Source organism: Macrobrachium nipponense, chromosome 21, assembly GCF_015104395.2.
Source record: "Macrobrachium nipponense isolate FS-2020 chromosome 21, ASM1510439v2, whole genome shotgun sequence".
In the NCBI taxonomy this organism is placed as follows: Eukaryota; Metazoa; Arthropoda; class Malacostraca; order Decapoda; family Palaemonidae; genus Macrobrachium; species Macrobrachium nipponense.
In genome coordinates, this window is record NC_087212.1 from 44,664,386 (window position 1) to 44,689,275 (window position 24,890).

The 24,890-nt window shown below is 35.9% G+C and overlaps 1 protein-coding gene across 1 annotated transcript in view; it reads right to left on the minus strand.

Moving 5' to 3' along the window:
• Positions 1 to 8,772: 8,772 nt before the first annotated feature.
• The window catches only part of LOC135197989 (uncharacterized), a 343,766-nt gene continuing 327,648 nt past the window's right edge, over positions 8,773 to 24,890 (minus strand). Inside the window, exons 23-25 of the mRNA XM_064225313.1 lie at positions 23,277 to 23,404; positions 9,865 to 9,944; positions 8,773 to 9,702 (exon numbers count right to left, since the gene is read on the minus strand). Of these exons, the coding sequence (XP_064081383.1) occupies positions 9,168 to 9,702; positions 9,865 to 9,944; positions 23,277 to 23,404 (743 nt within the window). The 3' untranslated portion in view covers positions 8,773 to 9,167. The remainder of the gene's footprint in view (positions 9,703 to 9,864; positions 9,945 to 23,276; positions 23,405 to 24,890) is intronic.

A 24,890-nucleotide genomic window follows, 5' to 3' on the forward strand; every position in this document is an offset into this window, starting at 1 on the left:
AGGAACAAAAATATACATGTAATACAGATGCATGTAACCTGGGATTAGGTGCAAGTAGCAGTTTAGAAATGATTCCAAGTAGCAGTTTAAAAATGAAAAAGTTGAATCAATTTGTATTTTTCATAACAAAAAACCTGCAGTCTTAATGTAGGGAAGCCTTGTCCTTCTTATTGCCATGGAAAACGCTTGTTCCTTGAACAAGACGAGTAAATGAAGATGAGATCACAAAAATCTCCTGTGGAGAAGAGATTCATAGATTTGGGTTCTTAGAGAATGCTTCACTGGACGTAAGTACTACAGCATGGGAGTCAGGCACTGTACTGGCGAGGTTCATCAGCTAAAACAAAAGAAACACTGCCATGTGGCTTGAGGGGAGTATAGCTTTAGGCAGTTCTCGGTGGGGCAGGACATGTTTGGATGAACAAGGATCAGCTGCAGAAGAGGAGAGAGAATCTGGTGAGGGCGTGTGAATCATCTTGCCTGGAGGAGCTATGAAGTCCCTCTTCTTCCAACGTCAGACAGGGATGGATAGAACAGATGCTAAAGAAGAGGCAGATGAAGAAGACGACAAGAAAGGAGATCTACAACATCTCTTCTTTGATTTCAGCAACTCAGAACTGCTGTACTTCTTCAGAAAAACACCTTGGACTCTTGTCAAAGTGAGCCTGAACGAAAGTCGGAGGGAGCAGACATAGAAGGTCCAGGGATGGAAGTCAATGGACATGACACAGATGGTGATGGCACGGTGCACAGTGCAGGGAGAGCCAATGACAGTTGTGATGTCATCACAGAAACTGTAGCTTTGGAAACTGTCTCAGGGAGAGCCATTGTAAGGCAAGATGATGTCATAGAAACTGAATCTCTGGAAACTGTCACGGCACTTGACACTGGGATGAGGTAAACTATCTCAGGGAGAGTCATTTTAAGGCAAGATGATGTCAGAGAAACTGAAGCTCTGGAAACTGTCATGGTGGTTGACACTGGGATGAGGTAAGACATGAAGTGGAACAATAGAACACCAAAGGAACGTTTACACAACCTCCACTAATTGCATGCATATCTGTAAGTTTGTACAGAAAAGTACATATACGTATAGACAAAGAATACATAAAAATAAAACTGGAGTCAATGACTGAAAACTTACACAGCTATTATGAGTTTATACATGTTTAGGTTATTAACAGAATGATATATAATTTAAAGTTTTATTAGAAAGTACACTGTACAATGTTAGGTCAGCTTCTTACCTATAATTAGTGCAAAGTGATATTTCAATATGAATTTCTTGGGCAACACTGTATCCTGTACCTGTCCTGACATGAATTAGATATTGTGAATAATAGCACTTCATTGAAACACAAAAGTTTGCCAATTTTTCCCGACAAATCAGATTTCACATTTATACTCTATAGAACCTAAAATATTTTTTTGAGATTTCCAACTTACATTAATAGAAACCCACCTAGTGCCACAGGGATCAATTATTTGGTATATTTCTTAGTAGGTTGGGTAAACTACTTAGGTATTCAGAGGTTAAGAACATTAAGAAATTCTAAAAAAAAGAAATTTACAACTTAAAAGAAGCTTCACATAAAGGATTTCATTACTGTTGAAATTACTGAAATAACATTTAAAATTTTAGTTTAATGGTGCATCGTAAGCCACTCATAAAGCTTATGTATTTACACGTTTAAACTTATTCTTTATCATTATCATTTGCTACTTCTAAAGTAGACTAACAGTGTTCATTTTTTGTTTTTTTAGAATACTGTATTAAATTACTAAACTTAGCCACACCATAATAAGGAAGTAAAAAACAAAAAAGTTAGAATACAAAATGCATACTTAAAGGTGTCATGAAAATATAATTTTGTATTACTGGAAGTGGTTGAACTCGTTAAAATTTAGGAAAATACTTTTGTACTACATATTTCGTCCGCTTTGCAACCTGAAAGTGTGCCCTCCCTTCCATGTAGTTCTGTATTTATAACTATATACATTCAAGATGAATTGATGAGAGTTCCTGATTCCATTTGAGAAATGCAGAATAATATCAAGTAATGTATACAGTATACTGTACATTGTGGAACAATCTGTGAAGACTGCTTTGGAAATGAAAAAAGAGCATGGTTTATACAATGTGTTTCTTATCCTGAATAATACTTGCAGACATTGTGCAATCGCATAAATAACATACATTTATAAGAAAACGCTTAAATACTTTAAAAGGAACTTCTAAATATCATTAAACACTTTGGAAGGGTAGAATTTCCAATACAATACAGAAAAATGCTGTACTTCTTATAGAAATGAAAGCGTGTTGTTAGGTGACTGTTACTCACCAAAAAGTTGCAGTTATCAGAGTTCAAGAAACCCACAGTTCTCTTAAATGTTTTATAACAGATTGTAAAAAGATATAGTATATTATTAATATGCCTTAAAAACATTGCTCTTCAGATGTAAAGAAACATTGTGAGGTGAATTTAATAATATGAAAAAGATGTTTTAGAGAATAGTTAAATTGTCAAGGATATGAGTAAATTTAGCCTCTGCAGAACAAGAGCATGCTTTAGAGAATATAATGGTATACTGTACAGCATGTGTCCAGAAGTTACTGCTATAAATCAAGTAATATTCTTTATAGCAAGTAATATTCTTTTTGAAAGTGAAACTTGTTATTGGGCTTAGTGAAATTTTATTGAATTGTATTTTGAATTTAATTGTTTTATGCAATTACAGAATGTTGTTGTCTTAAACTGTGTAAAGAACAAAATAAGGTTTACTTGTCTATTCTTGAAAGTGTCTTGAATCACACTCACAAAAAGATAAAAGTCAGGTTAGGAAACAGCTGGTGCATGGTATCCATGCTGTACTGATATAATTCAACCAAGAATTTATGTTATGTTTCTTTTATAAAATTAAGGATGTGTTTGTTTACCTAAAGCAAGATTCAGGTGACACGTTACAAGCTGATGTTGATGAAATTGTAGTAAACCTGAAGTGCATGCCCATCAAATCAAGTATATTTTTATTTCCAAGACAAAAACAAACTGTATAAATTCTAAATTCTTTAAATACTAAAAACATCCACAGTTATAAAATACTTTGGATTCCATTTTTGTGCTGGACTTTGCAATTATGTACTGTATTTGAGAACATCATTTTAGAATTATTGATTGACACTATAGGAGTAATTTTTAATTTTAAGAAACTTACATAAGTCATATGCTACTGCTAAATAAGAATTTGAATTAGAACCTTCACTTAGGCTTGAATGGGTAATAGTAAGTTGATTTTTATCATCACTTTAAAGTCAAAACTTTTCCCATAAAACAGATATGTGCACTATTGAAAGTGCTTTTCCACTTATTATTCATAAAGTCCCAAGATACTTTTATGTATTGCTAATTTTTCTCATTTCATTACTATTTGTTGTTGCAAATGGAATGTTCCAAAATAATATAGCATGAGTTTCGGTTGGACGATACAATATTCCGCTTATACCTCACAGCTAGTATTTTTGCAAGGCTTTGAAGTATTGTAATATCAAGACCATGCAGTACTTTACTGAAGAAGGTTGACAGGTGGAAAAATTCTGACTCTACTCAAGAGAGGTTTCTTTATGATGATTAGTAGGGGTAGGGAATAAATATGTTGTGTTTAAGAACAGGGTAAATTAAGGCACAGAGAACCATAAATACTGTATATTGCTTTCACTCTAACATATACTAATTGAAGTTAAATATCTAAATTTCGACATAATTCATGCAAGTACCTATATTTGTATCGACGATAATTTCAAAATTAAGAAGAAGTTCTGAATCTATGAAGAGAGCGTGGAACCGTAGCATTTACTGAACTGATCAGTATCTTCATCAGTTGGGTAACATTTCAATTTCCAAGGTAAGCTTTTGAAAACAAGAGCTGAAAGGTTATTTATCCAAAAGAGTGGCTTTATTACTAGATAAATATGTTTGTAAACCCATCACGGTCAAAAAGAATGTGAAACTTGGGGGTATAGGTTTTTACAAAAGGTGGAGGTATCCCTGATGTTCATTCTTATAAGCATAAATTCCTTAAATAGTGTGTCAAACTTGTGGGGGTGACCTGGAATTGGATAATGCTATGTGATGGACAGGGGTAATATTTTATTGTAAGATGCACAAAAATAAAAAGAAAATGAGAAGTCGTGACACTTGTAAAGCAAGGAATTGTACATCAAGAGAAGGGAATGGTAAAGTTGGAACAGGAATTAAAATAAAGCCCTGTTTCACATCACCAGTTTGGGAATGGGAAAGAATGTAACTTATAGAGACTACAAATGACTACTAATCATATACCATTCTTTTAAATTAATTGACTACTACTGAGGAGATGATAATTTTATTCATTTTTACAGCTAAGTTAAGGTAAGAATTAAAAACTTTTAAAATATTTTAACATGGCATCTAGGCAATACTTTTAACTTAAGATCTGTAATCCTACTTTAAATTACAAACATTTTCCATGTTCATCTCTAGACAGTGGACTGCTGTATTAAATGCTTTACATTATTAGTTCCTGCAACTTCTTCAGTTAAAAACAGAATAATTTAAAAGAAAATTAAATTGAAAGTTATATCATTATGAATGAAGTTACCTGACTTCTCTCTTTTCTCTTACTTTGAAGTTGTAAGTCTGACATTGTTGTTTAAAATTATAATCTTTATTTCACCAACTACCCTTGGCATGATGGTTGAATTAAGTTAAAATTCAAATTGTGAAGAGAGATGCATGCTTTAGGGATGGAGAACTGTTGGTGTATCAAACTTGACAACTGCACAATGAAAACTACATAAGATTCCGTACTACAAGTCACTACCTTAATTAGTCATGTACAATGGTACTTTCAGGACCTTACTTAAGAAAGATTTTAATAGCATCTCAATTTATGTGGAAAAAATGTGACATTGCATAGGACATGTAATTTAATAAGTGCATAATAAAGGAATCTAGTACAAACTCAGTAACATTAACATCAAACTGATCTAGTTACGTAACAAAAACAAATAATGTATACAGGTATGTAGTTAGACCTAAAAATATTTTATATGTGTACCATAATATTATGCTTGGTGATCTTGGAACAATAACTGGCCATCCTTGATACTTGGAGCTCTGGCTTTCGTAAATTCATATGTGAAAAAATGAAATGATCTAACGGTTATCAGTATCATTTGAAAGGTATGATACATTATAAAGATACACAGTACAAGGAAACAGATTACATTGTAAGCTGCATATATGATTTTTGGTAACTGATGCCTGTTTATTTAATTTTGGAGAAAAAACAGCTACTGTAAAATATATTTTGGATGGTTCCAGTAAATTTAAAAGACATCACAAGCATTGTATTACATGCACATATAAAGTCATTTTCCTGGATTTACTGGGACTATCCATGACACAGTATGCTTATTCTGATAGAAATGACATAATTCTGTAAAGCACCAAGAGTTATTCTAAGCTGTCATTATAGCTGAACTATCAGTGTCAATAACAGTATTTACATCTAAATTATGGAATTGATAAACTGTATTACCAAACATCAACCTTTACATTTAATTATTAAGATCACTAATATGATAAAGAGCTTCGCTGTAAATTTGTAAGCTTCGGAAATGCTGAATTAGGTTTTTGCACTATTAGAATGTCTCAATGTTAATTTTGCTTACCTATTACAAACTTCCACATGAATTTTCCTATCAGTGCTAGAGCTATACTTCAGTGGTATTTTTGTACCTCTGTTATTTTTCAGGCTTACCTGAGATTATATTATAAGATTTTTCTTGTTCAACAGCTTCTTAAATCAAACTCTGGACAAAGGCACAGCATGATTTCCAAAAGTATACATAAAAAAAATTCAAAATATATATATATATTATATGTATATATAGCTTTCAGATAAATAAATAGACAGTATGTGAGCAAAGAACCGATACAATACAGTGGTTGCATTTAGTACAGTACCTATTACATCAGCTAATCTTAAAACATATTTCACAAACACTCACTGACAAGGAATAAAGTGAATAATACTTCATTCATCATAAAATTTACACAACCTTTTGCATGACTTGATTTAACAGTATATGGTGATGATAAATGAAACCATGTACAAGGTGTTATGCCAGATGACATCCTAAAAGCTATTGTTCTGTACATATGTAAGATGTGTGCTTAGCACATACAAAGCATAGTGACCCTTTTACCAAATGATTCACTATGATAATTTATGACTACAAAGGAAAGCAGTGAAGCTGAGAGAAGCTCATATATGAGGCCTTCGACATTCGACATATTTGACCCGTAAAAGTCCCGCAGCTCAGACTTTGGGCACCACAACCAAACTAACTCAGCAGATTTTATGAATCCTAAAACTGACTTCACAATCTAATTCAGTTTAAGTTAATATGAGCAGTATTTGAATGTGAAGGATCAGTTTGGTGCAAATGATTCTAATTTCTAACTGAAAGCAAAGCAATGAATGGAGTTAAAAGCCGGTAATAGAAACTCTGGTTGAATGACAATAAGCTATTCCCCATATTTTTTCAAAGTTTAAAGAAGAGAGAAAGCTAAACCAAAGACCTATATGGATATCATCAATGGCACTAGTAAAGAAATATGCTGGATGAAAGAATAATAAAAATAACCTTAAGGCATCCATAAACTCTTAAATAAATCAGTCACTGCTATATGAATTATCCTTCCTGTGAGGGAGGAAATAAGACATGATCCTTATGCCTTTTGAACTGCAAGATATCATCATCCACAAATATTTGAGCTTTAGGTAATAGTAGCCATTGGAATACTGATGAAAACTACGTTCCTAAGAACTCTGGTAAACTTAATAAATTGAAAGAATATTCCTTTGAAACACGACTGAAGAAATGGATACGTAAATTCTTTCCATGAGGTATAAATTGGGGAGCCTCCCGACTCTCCTGCAAATGCATACCTGCTAGTATACATACTTGAATAATTTTCCATCTTAACATGACAATGAAGGCAAGTGTCCATCAGATACATTTATGTATCATGTTAATTTGTAATGTTCATCGTTTTTTTAATTTTGCAAATTCCTTAACATGAAAAAACTTTTAAAGGTTCATATCTCATGAAGGACAACATGCCAGTGTGCGAGTCTCTCCATTGGTAACTCAGGAACAAACCCATACATGTGTAAACTAACTTGAAGAGGAATCAACCAAACCATATACTATAGTAGCACAACATTTATGAAAAAAAATAGGAATATCTATCAGTTTACGAATGACATGTTTAAAAAAGCAAGTCTGTTAGATGAAAAACCTAGGCCCCACATTTTAGGTTTTGAGATTTTTAGAGAAAAATTTCTCTTCTTTTGCACAATGGGAGCTGCCCTACAAGGAAAGGCCACAGAATTAGTTTGTGTGACAAGACTATATATTACTGCTCTTTAATGACTTTCCCTTGTCTAACTTTACAAAGTTGCCCCCTCTAAACTGAATTTTATAATTTTCTTTCTTTATAATTTATAAATATTTCATATATTGGCAACTTTCATAAATATAGTATGTATATATATAAACCATCTTTAATAACTTCATAATCATCAATAATAAAGTTGATTTAAATAAATTCTACTGTAATATTACAACAATTTACACTTAAGAGTAGACACAATACTGTACTTCTATTGGGATATGAAAGAAAAAATCACCTAAAATGTAAGAAAATTATGATCCTTAAAAATAATTTGAAAAATAATTATGTATTTTGAAAACAAATATGATTGGTGATTTAAAAATTAATCCAGTATTCTCTTGAAGCCTCAAGATGCTGAAGAATCTGATATAAAAATTTAGTCTACCTACTAGTATGAGTCACTAGAAGTGAATTTCATAAAAAAAGTGCAATTTTATTTTCTATGAAAATAATTTAATTTACTCTTATTTTTTTATTGAATGATAGCATGTATTTTGTATTAAAGGTAGTTGACACAAAATCAGTGAGATATTTTTTAAAGTACCTGATGACCATCAATCTTATCAAATCACTGTGAAGTTAAGTGTGGGCCCATAGTTTAAAAAAAAAGTATATATAAGATGTGTATTTGTTACTAATGCCCCCCCAAAGTCCTGTCTGGGGAAGAAAAAATGTTGAATTGACACTGAATTTTGGGATGGGTTGTCTATATTTAAAGTATATATTTATACCATATATACCTGTGAGAAAATACAGTAATAAAATTAGTAAAATGATTGTAAAAATCAATAATAATAATAATAATGATAATCATCAGAATATAATCATAATAATAGTGCACTGACTAAATGACATTCACCTGCGAGGTTTAATCTTCAGCATTGGCACATGTTTAATGTCCTAAAATGATTCATATTGCATCAGAAGTTGCATATGAATCTCCTTTGCATAATAAAATAATACTGATATATGCCACCTGCAGAGCTTGATACTCCAAGCGTTAACTGCAAGCTAGTAGAGTAAGAAACATCCCTGCTCAGTGTGGAATATCTACATCCATCTGAGTAATAAAATCACATAAATATTTTATAAATAATATAAAATAGATGACCAGATGAGGATTAGCATTTGAGTATATCACATATGCTTGCTGCAAATATCTGGTCAAGAATTCCTGTAAAAAGAACTCTGTTAAATTATGTATACTGTATATATGCACACACATATATGAATAATATATATATATATATATATATATATATATATATATATATATATATATATATATATGATGTGTGTATACATGTACACAGACATAAATATATTGTGTATAGATAGACACATGTATTTCATTAAGCTTTGTATCATGAAAGATAAAACATGACATATATGTGAAGTTACTGCTGTGAAGATGAAAACCCTCAGCACAGCAATCTTTTGTCCAGTTTCTCTAATGGTAATCGAGATGTGATGAAAGATCTTGGCACATCAGTGTTTCACAATTATTTTCTTGCAAAAACTTTGTTTATTCATTATATATATATGTACATGTACACTGTATGTATATATCATACATACATACATATATATATATATTAGATCTATATGTAAAATACTAGAACACTACTTTGGTCACTTAAATTTGCCTAAGGAGGCGTTTCCCTATACAGGAGTAACATTAGTCCACAAGTCACCGGGTAGATCTGTAGCGCAATAATCTCCCTGCTGTCTACTTACTAAACTTTCCTTTTCTTTTAGGTCTTTGTGTGGTATAGACATGTATCCAGAGGAGACATATTGAGCAGGGGGTAACAAAGGGTCCTCTCCCATTTCATTTTCCTCTAAAGTCACATGATTTAGATTGAGAGCATCTAAGTTGGAATGAGCCGATATCATTCCATCCTCGCTTAGACTCGAGGTAAGAGGAGGAACATTCATCACCATATTTCCACTCATTGATCGCTTTCGACTCGACACCACTTGAGGTAAGCGATTATTTATTGATAGTGACAGTTTCCTTGTCTTATCAGGTATTCTCAACTCAAGTGAGACAGTGTCTTCAATCTGCACTGATGACTGTGGTCCATCTAGACAAGGCGATATCAAACGCGGGTAATTTGTTAAATAGTCAATTATTTGTAAAATCTGAATCCTTCTTGTGGGAACATGATGCCAGCAACTCCTCAGTAAAATCTCCCTGTGAAAAGAACATTTATCATCAGTAAATTATTATACAGATGATTAGGCTTTCAATATAACAATTCTGGTTGAGATAAAATAACCTGCATAGCATTATATTTAGTGTTTATCATTCACTACAAAACACTTTCAGTAATTTTTAAGAACACTTTTAACTTACATTTGCGGTTTCACTCCTTTTGGTATGGCTATAGTATGACCAGCTTTGACATGCTCTAACACTTGATCATTAGACATTCCCTGGAATGAAAAGAAACTTAACATATTCCTCTGTATGATAAAATTAACAAAGGTAAAAACAGATGCAAAATCTCAGACTGTCAAGTAAACAAGTAATGCATATATGAATACTCTACAGTGCTACTTTGGTTATGAATGTTAATAGTTAAATTGCCCCATAGGTTTATATACAGGATAGTAATTAAAAACAAATTTTTAAAATCATGTAGATGAAAGATTTATAATAAATTGAATTAAAAAAATTTTTCTTTTGTTTTACACCCACATTCTGTACCTACTGAAGTGGAAAAGCATGAACTGCTCAAGTCAGAAACATTTATCATGGGATGAGATCTCTTGCAGGAGACAATCTCACATGGAAAATGCTCTTACTTTTGAACTGTTAATGGCATAAGAGGAATTTGTTTTGAGTGCAGCTAGAGCTTTTTTCTCTTATTTCTATCCTTAAGGCCTATGAGAGTACTACTGTCATAGACCCAGAGCTGTTGTAAATTATATTTTACTTTGCTCATTGTTATGCTATGATACTCATTATGGTCTTATTCCACAGAATATTTGTAATTTTATGGTGCCAGCGGAATACTCACAAAAGTGCCACCTTATAGCATCATAAAGTGACTTTGGTGTGGATTTGGATGCTGTTTCAGGTCCAGGTTTTGTATACTTGCCTCCATATTTTCCAGGTCTTCCTATTTCCAATTTTATCAGCTTTCTTTCTAAGTATTCTTCAACTCACCTGTGCGTAAACTATGTCAGTATTAACATCTCACGTTTCAGCTTATTTTACTGTCTGTTGAAGATACATCTTATGGCAACCTCAGGTGCAATATGGTCTCCCCTACACATTTCAGAGTTAAATATCTGCATTCTTATTCCTTATTTCTAGGTCTTCATTTACTTTGTTAGAACACATGACTCTGCAGCACAAAGAAGTACAGTATGTCTTTTACACATCATGAATGCCTACTTTATTTCTCTCTATAGTGAGGTATCATTTTGCCTTGCAACCCTTTGGGCCCAGCTGCAGTGCATTCAGTCTTTTTACTTTTAATATGTTCCCTCTAGTCTCCTTCTATCTACTTTAATTTTACCTTACTTCAATTTTTATTCTCATTTAAGAACACTCTTCTGCTTCAGATAAAGTACCATCATTGCTCAGGGTTTCTGCTAAGTACAGCAATTCAAGTTGAAGTCAACTTGTCAAATAATTTTTCTTCTCCAATAACTGCTGTCTTCTTTCAGTCTTTCCTTTTACAAGTGTAGCTTCTTTCAAATGAACACCATATTCTTTGGAAGCTTGAATTGGGAGTAAATGGCCCCTGTGGGCTTGCCCCATATGAATAGGGTTCATCCTCTGAATACCAGTAATATAATGATAACGATAATAATAATGATAATATTGTACATTTATGTGCACGTCACTATTCTCATACCAGTAGTTTTTAATTGTTAGTGTAATTCAGACAAAAATGCTGGAGGCATGTATTTAATCATTAAACTCATTTTTTTATTTATTTATTAGAATAAAAATGTTGGATGCATGTATTTAACCATAAAACTAAATGTTTAATTCATTTACATTTTTTTGTATTTCCCCATTTATTGTATTTCTTGCCAATACAGTACTTGTCATTGTTGTTCACCTTGAGTTTTCTATTTACAAGGTTAGAAATGAGTTCTCTCAGATAGCTGCAGTCCTCTGCACCTTCTGCCTGAATACCCATTTGGCCTATTCTTCATTCATGCTCTTCAAGCTATTGCTTTTCAGACTTTTCCTTACTCCTCTTCATATGTTCACACCATCCCTGCCTACCTTCCAGCTACTAGCTTCCACATCACTCAGTAACTTTTTAACCCTCTTACGCCGAAGCCCTAAAAATCAAAACCTCTCCTGTATGCCGGCGCCGGTTTGGAGTGAGCGCGGAACCGGAAAAAATAATTTTTTCAAAAAATCACAGCGCGCTTAGTTTTGAAGATTAAGAGTTCATTTTTGGCTCATTTTTTTTTCATTGCCTGAAGTTTAGTATGCAATCATCAGAAATGAAAAATAATATCATTATCATCTGTAAATAATGCGATATATGGTAGCGAAAAAAAAAATTCATAGATAATTGTATTCAAATCACGCTGTGCAAAAAACGGTCAAAGCTAACGAGTTACTTTTTTTTCGTTGTATTGTACACTAAATTGCAATCATTTTGATATATAATACATAGTAAAACAATAAAAGCAACACCGGAAAAATATTATCACAAAATGATGTACGAATTCGTAACGAGCGGACGTAAAAAAATGTTATTTTCAAAAATTCACCGTAATTCTAAATAATGTTCTAGAGACTTCCAATTTGTTTCAAAATTAAGACAAATGATTGAATATTACGATACTGTAAGAGTTTTAGATTAGAATTGCAGATTTCGACCATTTCGGACGAGTTAAATTTGACCGAATGTCGAAATTTTAATATATATATTTTTTCATATGCACATATTTCGAAGATGGAAAAAGCTACAACCTTCAATTATTTTTTATTGTATTCTTCATGAATTTGCGCACATTTTGATATATGAAACTCTATAAAAATGGCTAATATGAAAAGGAGCAAATATTAGGATAATGCCATGTACGTATTTCGAGACTTGCGGCCGCGAATCGGCGCGCGGAGTGAAGGTAAATATATTTTTCAAAAATTCACCATAAATCACAATATTGTTTTAGAGACTTCAAATTTGTTTCAAAATTAAGAAAAATGACGGAATATTACTAGGCCGTAAGAGTTTTAGCTTACAATTGCGTTTTTCAACTATTTCGGTAGAGTCAAATTTGACCAACGTGATTTTTTTTTCTATTTATCGTGATTTATATGCAAATATTTCGAAAAAAGAGAAAAGCTACAACCTTCAATCATTTTTAGTTGTATTCTACATGAAATTGCGCACATTTTCATATATAAAACTTTATGTAACAGCTAATTTTAAATGGTGCAAACATTTCGACAATCGCACAAAAAAATTCTGATTTTTTTCGGAAGAGTTACCGCGCGAACGTAATTTTTTTTTTTTTTTCATAAATTCACCATAAATCGAAATGAAGGTAAATGATTGAATATTACTAGAATATAAGAGTTTTAGCTTACAATTGCGTTTTTCGACCATTTCGGTAGAGTCAAAGTTGACCGAAAGTTGAAATTTTTGCACTTAACGTTATTTATATGAAAATATTTCAAAACTGATAAAAGCTACAACCATGGGTTGTTTTTTGTTGTATTGTGCATGAAATTGCGCACATTTCCATATATAAAACTTTATGTAACGGCAAATTTAAAAGGGTGCAAACATTAGGACAATCGCACGAAAAAATTTATCGGAAGAGTTATCGCACGAACGTAAGGAAAAAGTTTTTTCATAAATTCACCATAAATCGAAATATTGTGCTAGAGACGTCCAATTTGTTGCAAAATGAAGGCAAATGATTGAATATTACTATAATATAAGAATTTTAGCTTACAATTGCGTTTCTCGACCATTTCTGTAGAGTCAAAGTTGACCGAAGGTTGAAATTTTTGCACTTATCGTTATTTATATGAAAATATTTCAAAATTGATAAAAGCTACAATCATGAGTATTTTTTAGTTGTATTGTGCATGAAATTGCGCACATTTTCATATATAATACTTCATGTAAAGGATAATTTAAAATGGTGCAATAATTATGTCAAAGTGACGAAATAATTTCCGAGATGTGTCACTGATACTTTTTAGTGCAATAAGAAAGAAATTCGCGCTTGCGCGCCTGCGTAGCGATTGTAAACAAAACAACGCCTTGATCCGTGAACTCCCAGCATCCCCCAAGGCGCGTGATACAAAAGTTTTTGGAACTCCCAAGCATCCCCCAAGGCCGTGATACAAAAGTTTTCGGCTGGTAGGCCTATAAGTATTTTTCCGCGAATTTTTAAAAAAACTTTTTTGAGCCGACGTATGATACGTCCAATCGGCATACGGGAGACATTTTGACTCGACGTTTAATACGTCCAATCGGCGTAAGAGGGTTAATTTGTATTATAGTTTTTTCATCCCATTTAAGCCTTGAAAATGATATTGTTATGATACAATAAAGTTTTATACATACTTACCTGGCAGATATATACATAGCTATTACTCCGTCGTCCGACAGAAATTCGAATTTCGCGGCACACGCGGCAGGTAGGTCAGGTGATCTACCCCCCCGCCGCTGGGTGGCGGGAATAGGAACCATACCCGTTTTCTAATTCATATTTTTTCTTCCAGCTGTCTCCTGAGGGGAGGCTGGGTGGGCCATTTAATTGTATATATCTGCCAGGTAAGTATGTATAAAACTTTATTGTATCATAACAATATCATTTTTATACATTCAACTTACCTGTCAGATATATACATAGCTGATTCACACCATTGGTGGAGGGTAAAAGACAGCTATTACTGAATAGACAGGTAAACAACATACGTTGTAGGTAATAAATAAATAAAACCTTGGTTCCTATGTGTTTAGACGAAGGGTCGACTTCCTAGCTATTGCCAGTAGTCTGCTTCGTCTCAAGAGCCTCAGCGAGGATGTGACCTATGGCTAAGAGTTCTTGTAGATCTGTCAATGGGGTCTAATCCACTTACTTGACAGAATCTAGTGGTCATTTGTCAATGGGGTCTTATCCACTTACATGACAATACACCAATGCCTATTGGCATAATTTAAGGAGCACAACACCGATCCCGATCACCTGATCCTAACACGAGGGTTTGTGCTTAATTTGAAAAGAGCTATCCCCAAACTCATTTCAAATAACCCCAGAAAATAATACACTTATGTTAAAATTAAAAAAAAAAATTAATCACTAGTTAAGGATCAGTGTCGGCTCCCTATCCCAGCAACGCATCCGTGGACACGTATAACAAAGAGAGAAGGATCTCTCATAGGCCCACTTGATCTCCTTCGTGCAAAGAGAAGTCAACACAGAGTTGCATCTCCCGTTATTACAGCTAATATGACTCTCACGACATATTGTTATGGAAAGAACAAGAATTGTTAAAAGCTCGCACTTCAAGCGCTTTTAATTCTTAGCTGTTTGAAGGAAACATCAAGTTACTCAAGAAGGGCTTTAGAGATTCCACTCTTCCAAAGAAGACCAGGGCTTTCTTTGCAACAGATCTCTTCTGGATGAAGCCAGAGCCCTGGCTTGCGGCCTGGCGCCCTGGCGCCTCGCCCCTGGCTCGCCCTCGCCCCTGGCTGGCGCCTCGCACCTGCCTGGCGCCTCGCGCCTGCCTGGCGTCTCGCGCCGCTGGCTGGCGCCTCACTCGCGCCTGGCTAGAGCCTGGCGCCTCGCCCCCTGACTGGCGCCTTGCGCCTGGCTGGAGCCGCCGCCTGGCTGGAGCCTCGCGCCTGCCTGCGTGCTCGCGCCTGGCTGGCGCTGGCTGGTGGGGCCTCGCGCCAGCCTGGCGCCTCGCGCCTGCCTGGCGCCTCGCGCCTGCTGTCGCCTCGCGCCTGCCTGGCGTCTCGCGCCTGCCTGGCGCCTCGAGTCTGGCTGGTGCTTCGCTTGCCTGGCGCCTCGCGCCTGGCTGGCTCCTCGTGCCTGGCTGACTTCTCCCCACTTGCTGGAGATTCGAGCTTGTTAAGAGTCTCGATGAAAACTGGCAATGTCCACCTCGGACACTTTATTTGCCTGATTTATTCGCCTCTAGCGCATCTGCGCCAGATTGGAGGCCCACTCCTTCTCCTCATCAGACAATGACAGTGTTTATTTGGACTGTCTTGCTCTGGCGTCTTTACGCCTGTTTGGCATTTGGCGCCTGATTGGCGCTACATTGTCAGAAAGTCTGAACATCCACCATCGATTATCAGGAGAGAGGAAAAGGGTGGAAGAAATTCTTTCACTTTGAGCTTATGGCCTCTGCAACAAGGGGGAGGAATAATTTAGTCGGCTACATCCAGAAGACGATAGGAAATCTAATAGTCCGAGAGACCACTCTTCCTCCGAGGAGGATCATACTTGATACTTCAGTTGCTAACGAGCACTCTTCCTACATGTTGAAGAGTTCTCTCGTTGCAAAATCTTCCCTATCCTTGCACGAAGGCAGGGAAAGAGCCTGGAAGTTTAAGGAGACTCTGAGCTGAAATTGGGAGGATTCCCAATTTCTAGCTCTTTAAATATATCTCTTCGAACCTTCTGGGAAGTAGTTTTGAGCCCTCATCGTATTCCAAAGACTCTGTCAGCAAACGTTTAAACCTTATCTTCTTTTGTAGATAACAACGTAAATACATGCCTGGACAACGAATCCTTTATCTGAAAGCGTTGATCCAGGAATAAAGGTTATAGTTCTTTTGCCAAACATACCAAGCTGGCAGGAACCCATTGCCGAGTCTTTCTAGAATTTGATTCCAGATTCCAAGCCCAAAATCTCACTCGTCCTTTTGGTCGATTAGTACCAAGAGAAACATTGATGAGGAGCAGTTCCATCTTGTCAGAACACGGAATCTGAGGCCCAAATAGGATCCCATTGTAACTATAAGATCTCCAAGTCTTGTCGTATAGAGGTATTGTGTAAGATCCCGAAGATCTTAATGCTCTGCTATCTCCAATTCCCTTTATAGAGACAGAGTATAGCCTTTTACTGCGTTCTTTGATAGCAGATATATACAAAGGTAATTCTTCCCTCTGAAAGGGAAGAAAAAACTGCTATGTGGTTCACAGAGTATCGGAAGAGGACAGTTTCCTCATTCCCTCAAGCACGATCTGCAGTAATTATATATCTTATCCATGACTACTGTCATTTACCTTGAAACATCCTCTCATTCATGTCCACTTTCTGGTCAGTCTGCAGGCAGAACAGACTCAGAGTGGAGAGGTTGTTAAGGTCCATTTAAAATAGATGCTGAAAGAATATTCAGACTGTCTTGGAAAAGACTTCCAAAACCTGCTGTGAGAAGAACGTGACCTCTGAGAATCCAACCTCTCTAAGTCTAAAATGAGGCATAAACATATATCCTCTCTTTCTTTGAGCCCTTTGTCTTATATTCTGTAAAGAGTTTTATCTTTTTGGGGAAGGGGAAAAAGACTAAATTTTATTCCCCTTTCTATAACATAAAGATGGCGTATATTGCTACCTCTCTCTTATATTCTTTCTTCCTGTCCTCATGCCTGGGCAACGAGAGAATGGAAAAATTCTATCATCATTATACTGCAAAACAAATTATTATTATCCTATTCTCCTACTAACTGATCCGGATCGAGGGAGAATCATTTCAAGATTCCTATCCTAGGACATCAGGCCGTAATGTACGGTTTAGACCACTTGAAAAGAGAACTCTCAGCCCAATTAACTGAGAGCTCCTACGAGTCTTTTCCAGTACCAAAACATTACAAGGTCTCCCTTGTTATGTTTACATAGGAGTAGGATAATATACCATCCTGTTAATAACAATGAAGGAGGAGAAAGAGGAGCTGCATGGTTCAAGGGACTAGCCAAAACGTGCAATAAAAAAGGGGTTGCCAAGGTCTTTCTAAAACCTGCACCCAGATTAACTTATGAGTCCGATATATTTTCTATCACTTGTCTCATAAGGTTGAGGAAAGCGAGAGACCTCTAAAGATATCAGTTCTCTTCACCATGTAAAGGTCTATAAAGCAGAAGAACCCACTTATCCTGACACGTACTACGTTCGCCTGTGCGATATCTAGAATAATTGTCAGTAGAGGGTTGATCTGGCAAAAAGAGTTTCTCCCAAAACAACTCCTCTTGCCAGGAAAGAAGTCGCTCACGCGACCACTATATTACCTGACATGAGAAGTCTGTTCTTGTTAGAGACTTCCGCAATTTCAGTTAATCCTGACAAGGGCCACGGCCGCCTGTGCGACAACTTGTGTCCCTGTCAGGAAAAAAACTGATCTTGTGTCAGTTCTCAAAGAGGAAACTCTTGGAAAGTCTATCTCCAAATACTGAGAAATTGGAGATCCTGATGTCTTGCGCTTCGCGCCTGGCTAGCGCTCGCGTCTGGCTGACGCCTCGCGCCTGGCTGGCCGCCTGCGCGGCCTGGGGGTGGGCGCCTCGGCCGCCTCCTAGCTGGCCGCGCCGCGCCTGGTTGGCGCCTTATCGCCTGGCGTTAAATCAATTAAAGGCCGGTGCTCGCTCAGGGCCTGGCGTGGGCGCCTCGGCGCCTGGCTGGCGCCTCGCGCCTAGCTGGCGCTCGCGCCTGGTTGGCGCCTATCGCCTAGCTGGCGCTCGCGCCTGGTTGGCGCCTATCGCCTGGTTAAAGCCTGGCTGGAGCCTTTATGGCCTATTACTTGCAACCTTGGTCAGGAAATCTCGATATCAAAATAAGAAGAGGTGCTGTAAGAATCCTATAATTCTACAGTACTTCCATAGTTGGATGTTTCTTCTCAATTTTCCTCTAATACGAGTATATCGGAAGGGGAATTATTCTTTCCTCGGTTAATTCTTCCGTATCCCCCCCCCTTTTTTCCTTTTTGAACGAGAAGGACCACTCCAGTGCGAGGGACTGAGTAACTTCCCAGCTCTATGTAGGAAAGCATAATTTGCTCTAAGGTATATCTATAAACTAATTATTTTCTAGTTAGAGCCAGGCTCGTCTGGCTGGCGCTTATGATTCCTTGTATGGCATGGTTTGAGGAAAAGGAAGAGGTTATACAGGAAGACTGTTCGTCTTCTTCTTGCTAAGAGATCTATGAAGAAGACTTCTCGCAGGTTCTCACAACTCTTTTGCAATAAATGTTAGACATACTTTAACAGTTATTATCGTCGATCGAGGTTCTCACGGACTCGCAAATTCTTGCATTGCTTTTATTTAATAACTCGCTCAAACGACAAATATTTTGGATGGTGCTCTAGGCTTATTGCACCAAGCTGGCGCAATTTGCGCCAGGGTGGAAGCTCTACGCGCCTACTAATTATCTTTATGTTATGTGCCAGAACATCTGTGTCTTTATGGTACCCGACATCCTTCCATATGTTAATTCCGTTCTTATTATGAAAAACTTTTATATACGTAGTATAATCCATTCAGGAAACCATTTCCCACTAAAAGAATGTTTCCCATCCGACTCATACAACTTCTGCGCAATATCCGATTCTAAATACGGTTGTGTCCTTTCTCGAAAGACTTAACCATACCGTAGTCTTGAAGTGAATCTCTATTACATCTCTCTTCTCACTAAGTATGTATTCTAATAAGCCATGCTTTCGTAAGTATGAGTGCATTAAATAATATCATGTTCTGCTGCATTAGAATCCTTTAATCATGTTACCTACGGTAAACAGCATTGAAAGGTTGTAATATCCTTCTTATTGAAAGATTCCTAACAAAAGGCAGACAATATTTTATTTATGATAGCTTCAGTATTCCCTCAATCCGAGGCTAAGACCACGATTGTAGGGAAGAGATAGGTTGTTATTTCCCATTCCGCAGGAGAGAGAGCTGTAAGCGACCTCTCCACGACTGAGAACAAATGGTACTGCGACTGCGTTGCAGGGTTCCCAGATGACAACACTGCCAAACCAGCAAAGTTCTACCATAAAACAGCCAAAATCCGCCAAATGGAAATCCAAACCAGCCCAAATAACCGCCAAATATATGTGCGTTATATTTACCTTTATAAATGCATATTTTTTTATCATATATATGCTTGTATGACGGCATCATAGTTTTAGTTACATAATATAAACTAATATAAGAATACAGGAAAAATAATTTTTGTTTTGCTTTTATATTGACAAATGAAGGGAGGTGACAGACAATCCTCTTAATCCCGTGACCAGTGGTCACTTCCATTAATCATCCATCCACACGATTGTAGGGCCGCTCAAAAAATAAATAAATAAATAATTAAACATGCCAAATCTACCAACCTTATACTCTTTTTTCCTCAATAGTTTGAACGGGTTTTAAGAAAATATGGCATCTGCGCTAATCCCATTTATCAGTCTCGACCTTTTGTAGCTGTTGCGGTCGTCTGGTGTGTGTGTGATGTTTTTTTTATTCTATCTACATATTTTGCTTAAATGTTACCAAGTTTTCACTGAAAACCTATTCAAATTCCCCAGATTTTCCTGAAAACCTTTAAAAATTCCCAATCTGGGGACAAATTCCCCAAAAGTGGGATCAGTGTTTAGCTCAAATAGCAAGTTTCTGAAAAACCAGCCAAAAAACCACTAACCAGCCAAAGTGAATTTTACCCACCAAATTAGAAAAAAAACCAGCCAAATTTGGTGGGAAACCGCCAAATCTGGGAACCCTGCTGCGTTGGTCTTCAAAGCGAAAGCAGTCTGGCCTTCCCTTCCAGAGTTGCCAGTTACTCCATTAAATAAAGGAATCTTATAAATTATTATCGAACTTCAGGAAGTTTTTATATAAGCTAAATTAAGCTAAACGGAGATACTTTCGACAAGTCCTAGAAAACAACTAAATAGGTGTCGTCTAAACAATTCTTTTAAACCTATTCCTTCCTAGGAAAGTCCTAGAAGGGTACTGTAATTCATGGAAACCTCTTCTAACACGAAGAAAAATGTTCTATCCTACTCTCAATCCACCATAAAGATATGCTTCTCCGATCACTTCTCGAAGACACGATAGCATCATATAACTCATACTCTAGCGTAATAGAATCCTCTATAATACTGTTACATTAAGGTAATCCATATTAATTTAATAAATTTTGTAAGGATTTCACTTGACCATTATAGCATAAATTTCGGTATGTGTCTATGCCTTGCCATTACCGTTAGTCCATAAGGCGATTTGTCCTAAGCATGGTAGGAGCTAGAAGCTTAAAAGTCATACATATATGCTTTATCACTCAACGAGATCCATATAATTCATTCGATTGACAAACAATCTAAATCGTTCTCATCATAATAGATTTATATCTAAAAATGCACCGATGGGGAATTTTATGTTGAAATAACAATTTCATACCCCCATGGGATAGCGCTCTCGTCTAGTTGCGAAAAAAATGTTCGAACAATGACTTTATCACAAATGTTATCGAATGATCTCTAATATTAGAAGGCGCTAAATCGTCGCCTGATTCCGAAAGGTGGATCGATTAATGTCATTCTCATTTTGAATAATTCTACCAGAAGGCATATACGAGGATCTTCGCCAATTTCATTCATTTGAAGTTCTTCTATCCATCGAGGAACCGTAGGCGGGTAGGGAGAAACACTGTTTTAGGATGCCTTTCCAATGGCTATCCCTGGCAGTCTGGGAACGCTCTACAGAACCTGCCGAGGGGACGCCTGACCAGTGGGGATTCTCTGAAACCTCCTTACGGTTTTCGACATTCCTTCTCCTCTGGGCTTGTGAGCTTGGAAGAGGTCTAGACCTGAGAGCGAGACAGAGCCGATCAGACGCACCCTCCATTGTAATGGGGGAACACTATATTCACTTCTTACGTTCTAAGAGTTCGCATTTGAACTATATCCAAAGTCTACAATTTGCAAATATGATATTGTAGATTCTGCGGAGTAAGAAGGTGATGAGGATGCAACAACTACTAGTCTGTTACTACTATAATTGCTCGTTAACACAAGAGCTAATAAAGCTTCTAAAGGATAGTTACTTTTCTGACTTCCCCAACTAGGAAGAAAGATATACATTTCCTCAATCAAACTCTAACACTTATTTGTATTAATGAATAAATATAAGTAATTCCCTTTCATGAAAGTATAAGTAATTCACTTTCGTGAAAGTGGATGAGTGTCTACCGAAAACTTCGGTAATTACACGTCACTAATCTTCTAAATTTTCGAAGTTAATTTTATCAAAAAATTCTAAAAGTTAACAAAAGCGTATGCCGAACCAAAGATCCATTACTTCCCTGTAAAAGTTAGCCCAGACGATCGATGGCGATGAAACACGAAAATCCATCAGGAGGAACTGCAAACGTTGTTTACATTCCAAGCGACAGAAAAAATATTCCCGCCACCCAGCGGCGGGGGGGTAGATCACCTGACCTACCTGCCGCGTGTGCCGCGAAATTCGAATTTCTGTCGGACGACGGAGTAATAGCTATGTATATATCTGACAGGTAAGTTGAATGTATAAAACTTGATATTCAAGTCATATCTCTGAATCCTTCCTTTTTCTTTCTCTAGAACATATGATATTAATTTTTGCTTGCTTACCAGTCCATTAGTTGAGCAACATCTTGCTACATTGTCTGGCTTTCCTTTTAACACCTGAGTCAAACTACAGTGTCCCCAAGGTAACAAAAATGCTCATGTTTCCTGTGGCATCTCCATCACAGCAAAAGGTGGTCCTCCTCACATAATTGTCACTGAAAATCTTCCTCAGTTTACATTTTGCTGACTGAGCATCTCTTATAAATCCATTTGCTACATCTGATACATGGAACTAAGCCCCATATCTTTCAAACAGCTCCCACATGGGTTGTTTCCTGATGGTACCTTTTCCTTTTCAGTAATCAGAAGCTTTTTGTTTTGCTTACACTCATTTCCAATCCTATTCTCACTCCACTCTTTCACCTTTAAGACACTTCTACAATTTCCTCCAATGATTCTGCTGTTATTGGATTTTCAACACTCCTTTGTAGATTTCCCAATTACCATAATAAACATTAAAGGATGAGACTAATCTTTAATGGCCATCAACATTATCCCAATTACTTGAAATTCTGTTATGGTAATGTCACTGATTTGGTAAATCTTTCTTGTAGAGCTTGATTATCAGTGGCATGAAAAATATACATTCATAAAGATCTGTGTCTCTGATGTAAGAGGACTTTAATTACTAACAAATCCTCTTTCTCAAGTTTTACAGGGAGGCTGTCTGCTTTGTCAAATTCACCTTTACCTCACTTAACCATAAGGGCACCACTTATTTTTACATCAGTACATTTTTACATCAGTACCTTCTCCACCCTCTTTGCAAAATGAAGCATACACAGATCTAATACCATATCATGTACGGTATGGGTATTCACAGACAATGACTTGTTCTAAGGTAACAACACCTCAACTACATCTACCCCTCATGCACTGAAGTATTCACCATAGTAAAAGCATCTGGGTATATTTGGTATATATTTCAGGCCATACATTCCACAATCCTGTCTATTTTCACTCAGTAACACAGCTTATGCTCTCAACTTACAGTATACATCAGTAAAACATGGGTTTGTAATCAATGAAACTGATGTAAGACATAAAATCTACTTCTTTCATGGAGTTGAGATACTGTTGAATATCTGAATGACAAGCTGCTAGGTTATCAAGAATTATTGTGAACCTCATTGTTACTATAATATGACAATTTAAGTGCAAAGTACCTGAAACGGGAATGCTCCAAATGTGACAATTTCATACAGCAACACACCATATGACCAGACATCACTCATGGTAGTGAAAACTCCCTCTGTTAGTGATTCTGGCGCCATCCATCGTACTGGTAGCATACCTGCAGTGATGTTAGGCCAAACATTAGAAACCTCCATTTTTAATTATGAGACAAAGAATTATGATACATTATTACATTATAAATTCAATGTATAGTTTTAAATAGCTTAAAGTAAAGTATAACAGAAAAGTTTATTATGAGAAGTAAATAATTTATCAATTTAATCAAAACTATTTTACATGGTCATCAATAAAGTAGCCTCAAATATGGAAAATTTGGGTGCCCCCAAAAAATATATGGTTCATTGAATTTTATCATAGTAAACAAGAAATATTTTTTGAACAAGAAGTGGATTTAACACAAAAATGCATATATATATAAATATATATATATATATATATATATATATATATATATATGTAATAAGTATAATATATATATATATATATATCTATATAATATATAATATATATATATATATATATATATATATATATTAATATAATGATACAGGCGGTCCCCGGGTTACGACGGGTCCGGCTTACGACGTTCCGAGGTTACGACGCTTTTTCTTAAATATTAATTGAAAAAATCCGCCCTGGGTTACGACGCTTGTTCCGAGGTTACGACGCTGACGCTTCCGACGCTCCCAGTTTACAACGCTTTTAAAAAAACACAAACTATGATAAGAATCCTTTATAGTTTAGCACAGTTTCTCTCTCTCTCTCTCTCTCTCTCTGTATTTTCTGATGAAAATAATCACTAATTAGTGTATTTTGATGTTTATTTTCATGACTAAATACATTTCATAAAATATAAAATTAATCAGACTGCAATCATGAAGCCAACAAATACATATGTATTTTTTAGAATTCTTCTTCTGTTTTAATATTACATTACAATGTTTCATTATAGCTGTCAGTAACTCGGTATCTCCATAAAAATAATAATTCTCTCTCTCTCTCTCTCTCTCTCTCTCTCTCTCTCTCTCTCTCTCTCTCTCTCTCTCTACTACAAAGATGTATGTTTTTTTTGTATGATAAAGAAATGATTACTATTTTCAAATATTAATATTAATTTATACAGCAATAATATCAATTCAATAAAGAAAATACCATAGTGAATTAGTAAGATTTTAGCTTATATTTAAAAAATTATGGAAGAATGAAGGAAATCCCAGTCTTCTCTGTAACCTTTTCCTCAGATGCAGGTACTAAAACTGTCAGATATATCAAGTTCTGTGACAGCCCGAGGGGGAAGAGCTGCAGTGTTGCAATGACGTGGTCCTGAAATTTTCCCCCCTCTCTCTTCTCTCTCTCTCTTCTCTCTCAAGCTTCTCTCTCTGCTCTCTTCTCTCTCTCTCTCATTTACTGAGACTCGAGATTTTTTATGTACTTGTACTATTTGTTTTTAATACTTTCAAATAATAATAATAATAATAATAATAATAATAATAATAACTGTAATTACAAAATTCATATGTGATAGTATTTTAAAGAAATACAATACGTACTAATCTATCCATGTCACTTTTAATTAAGGTTAA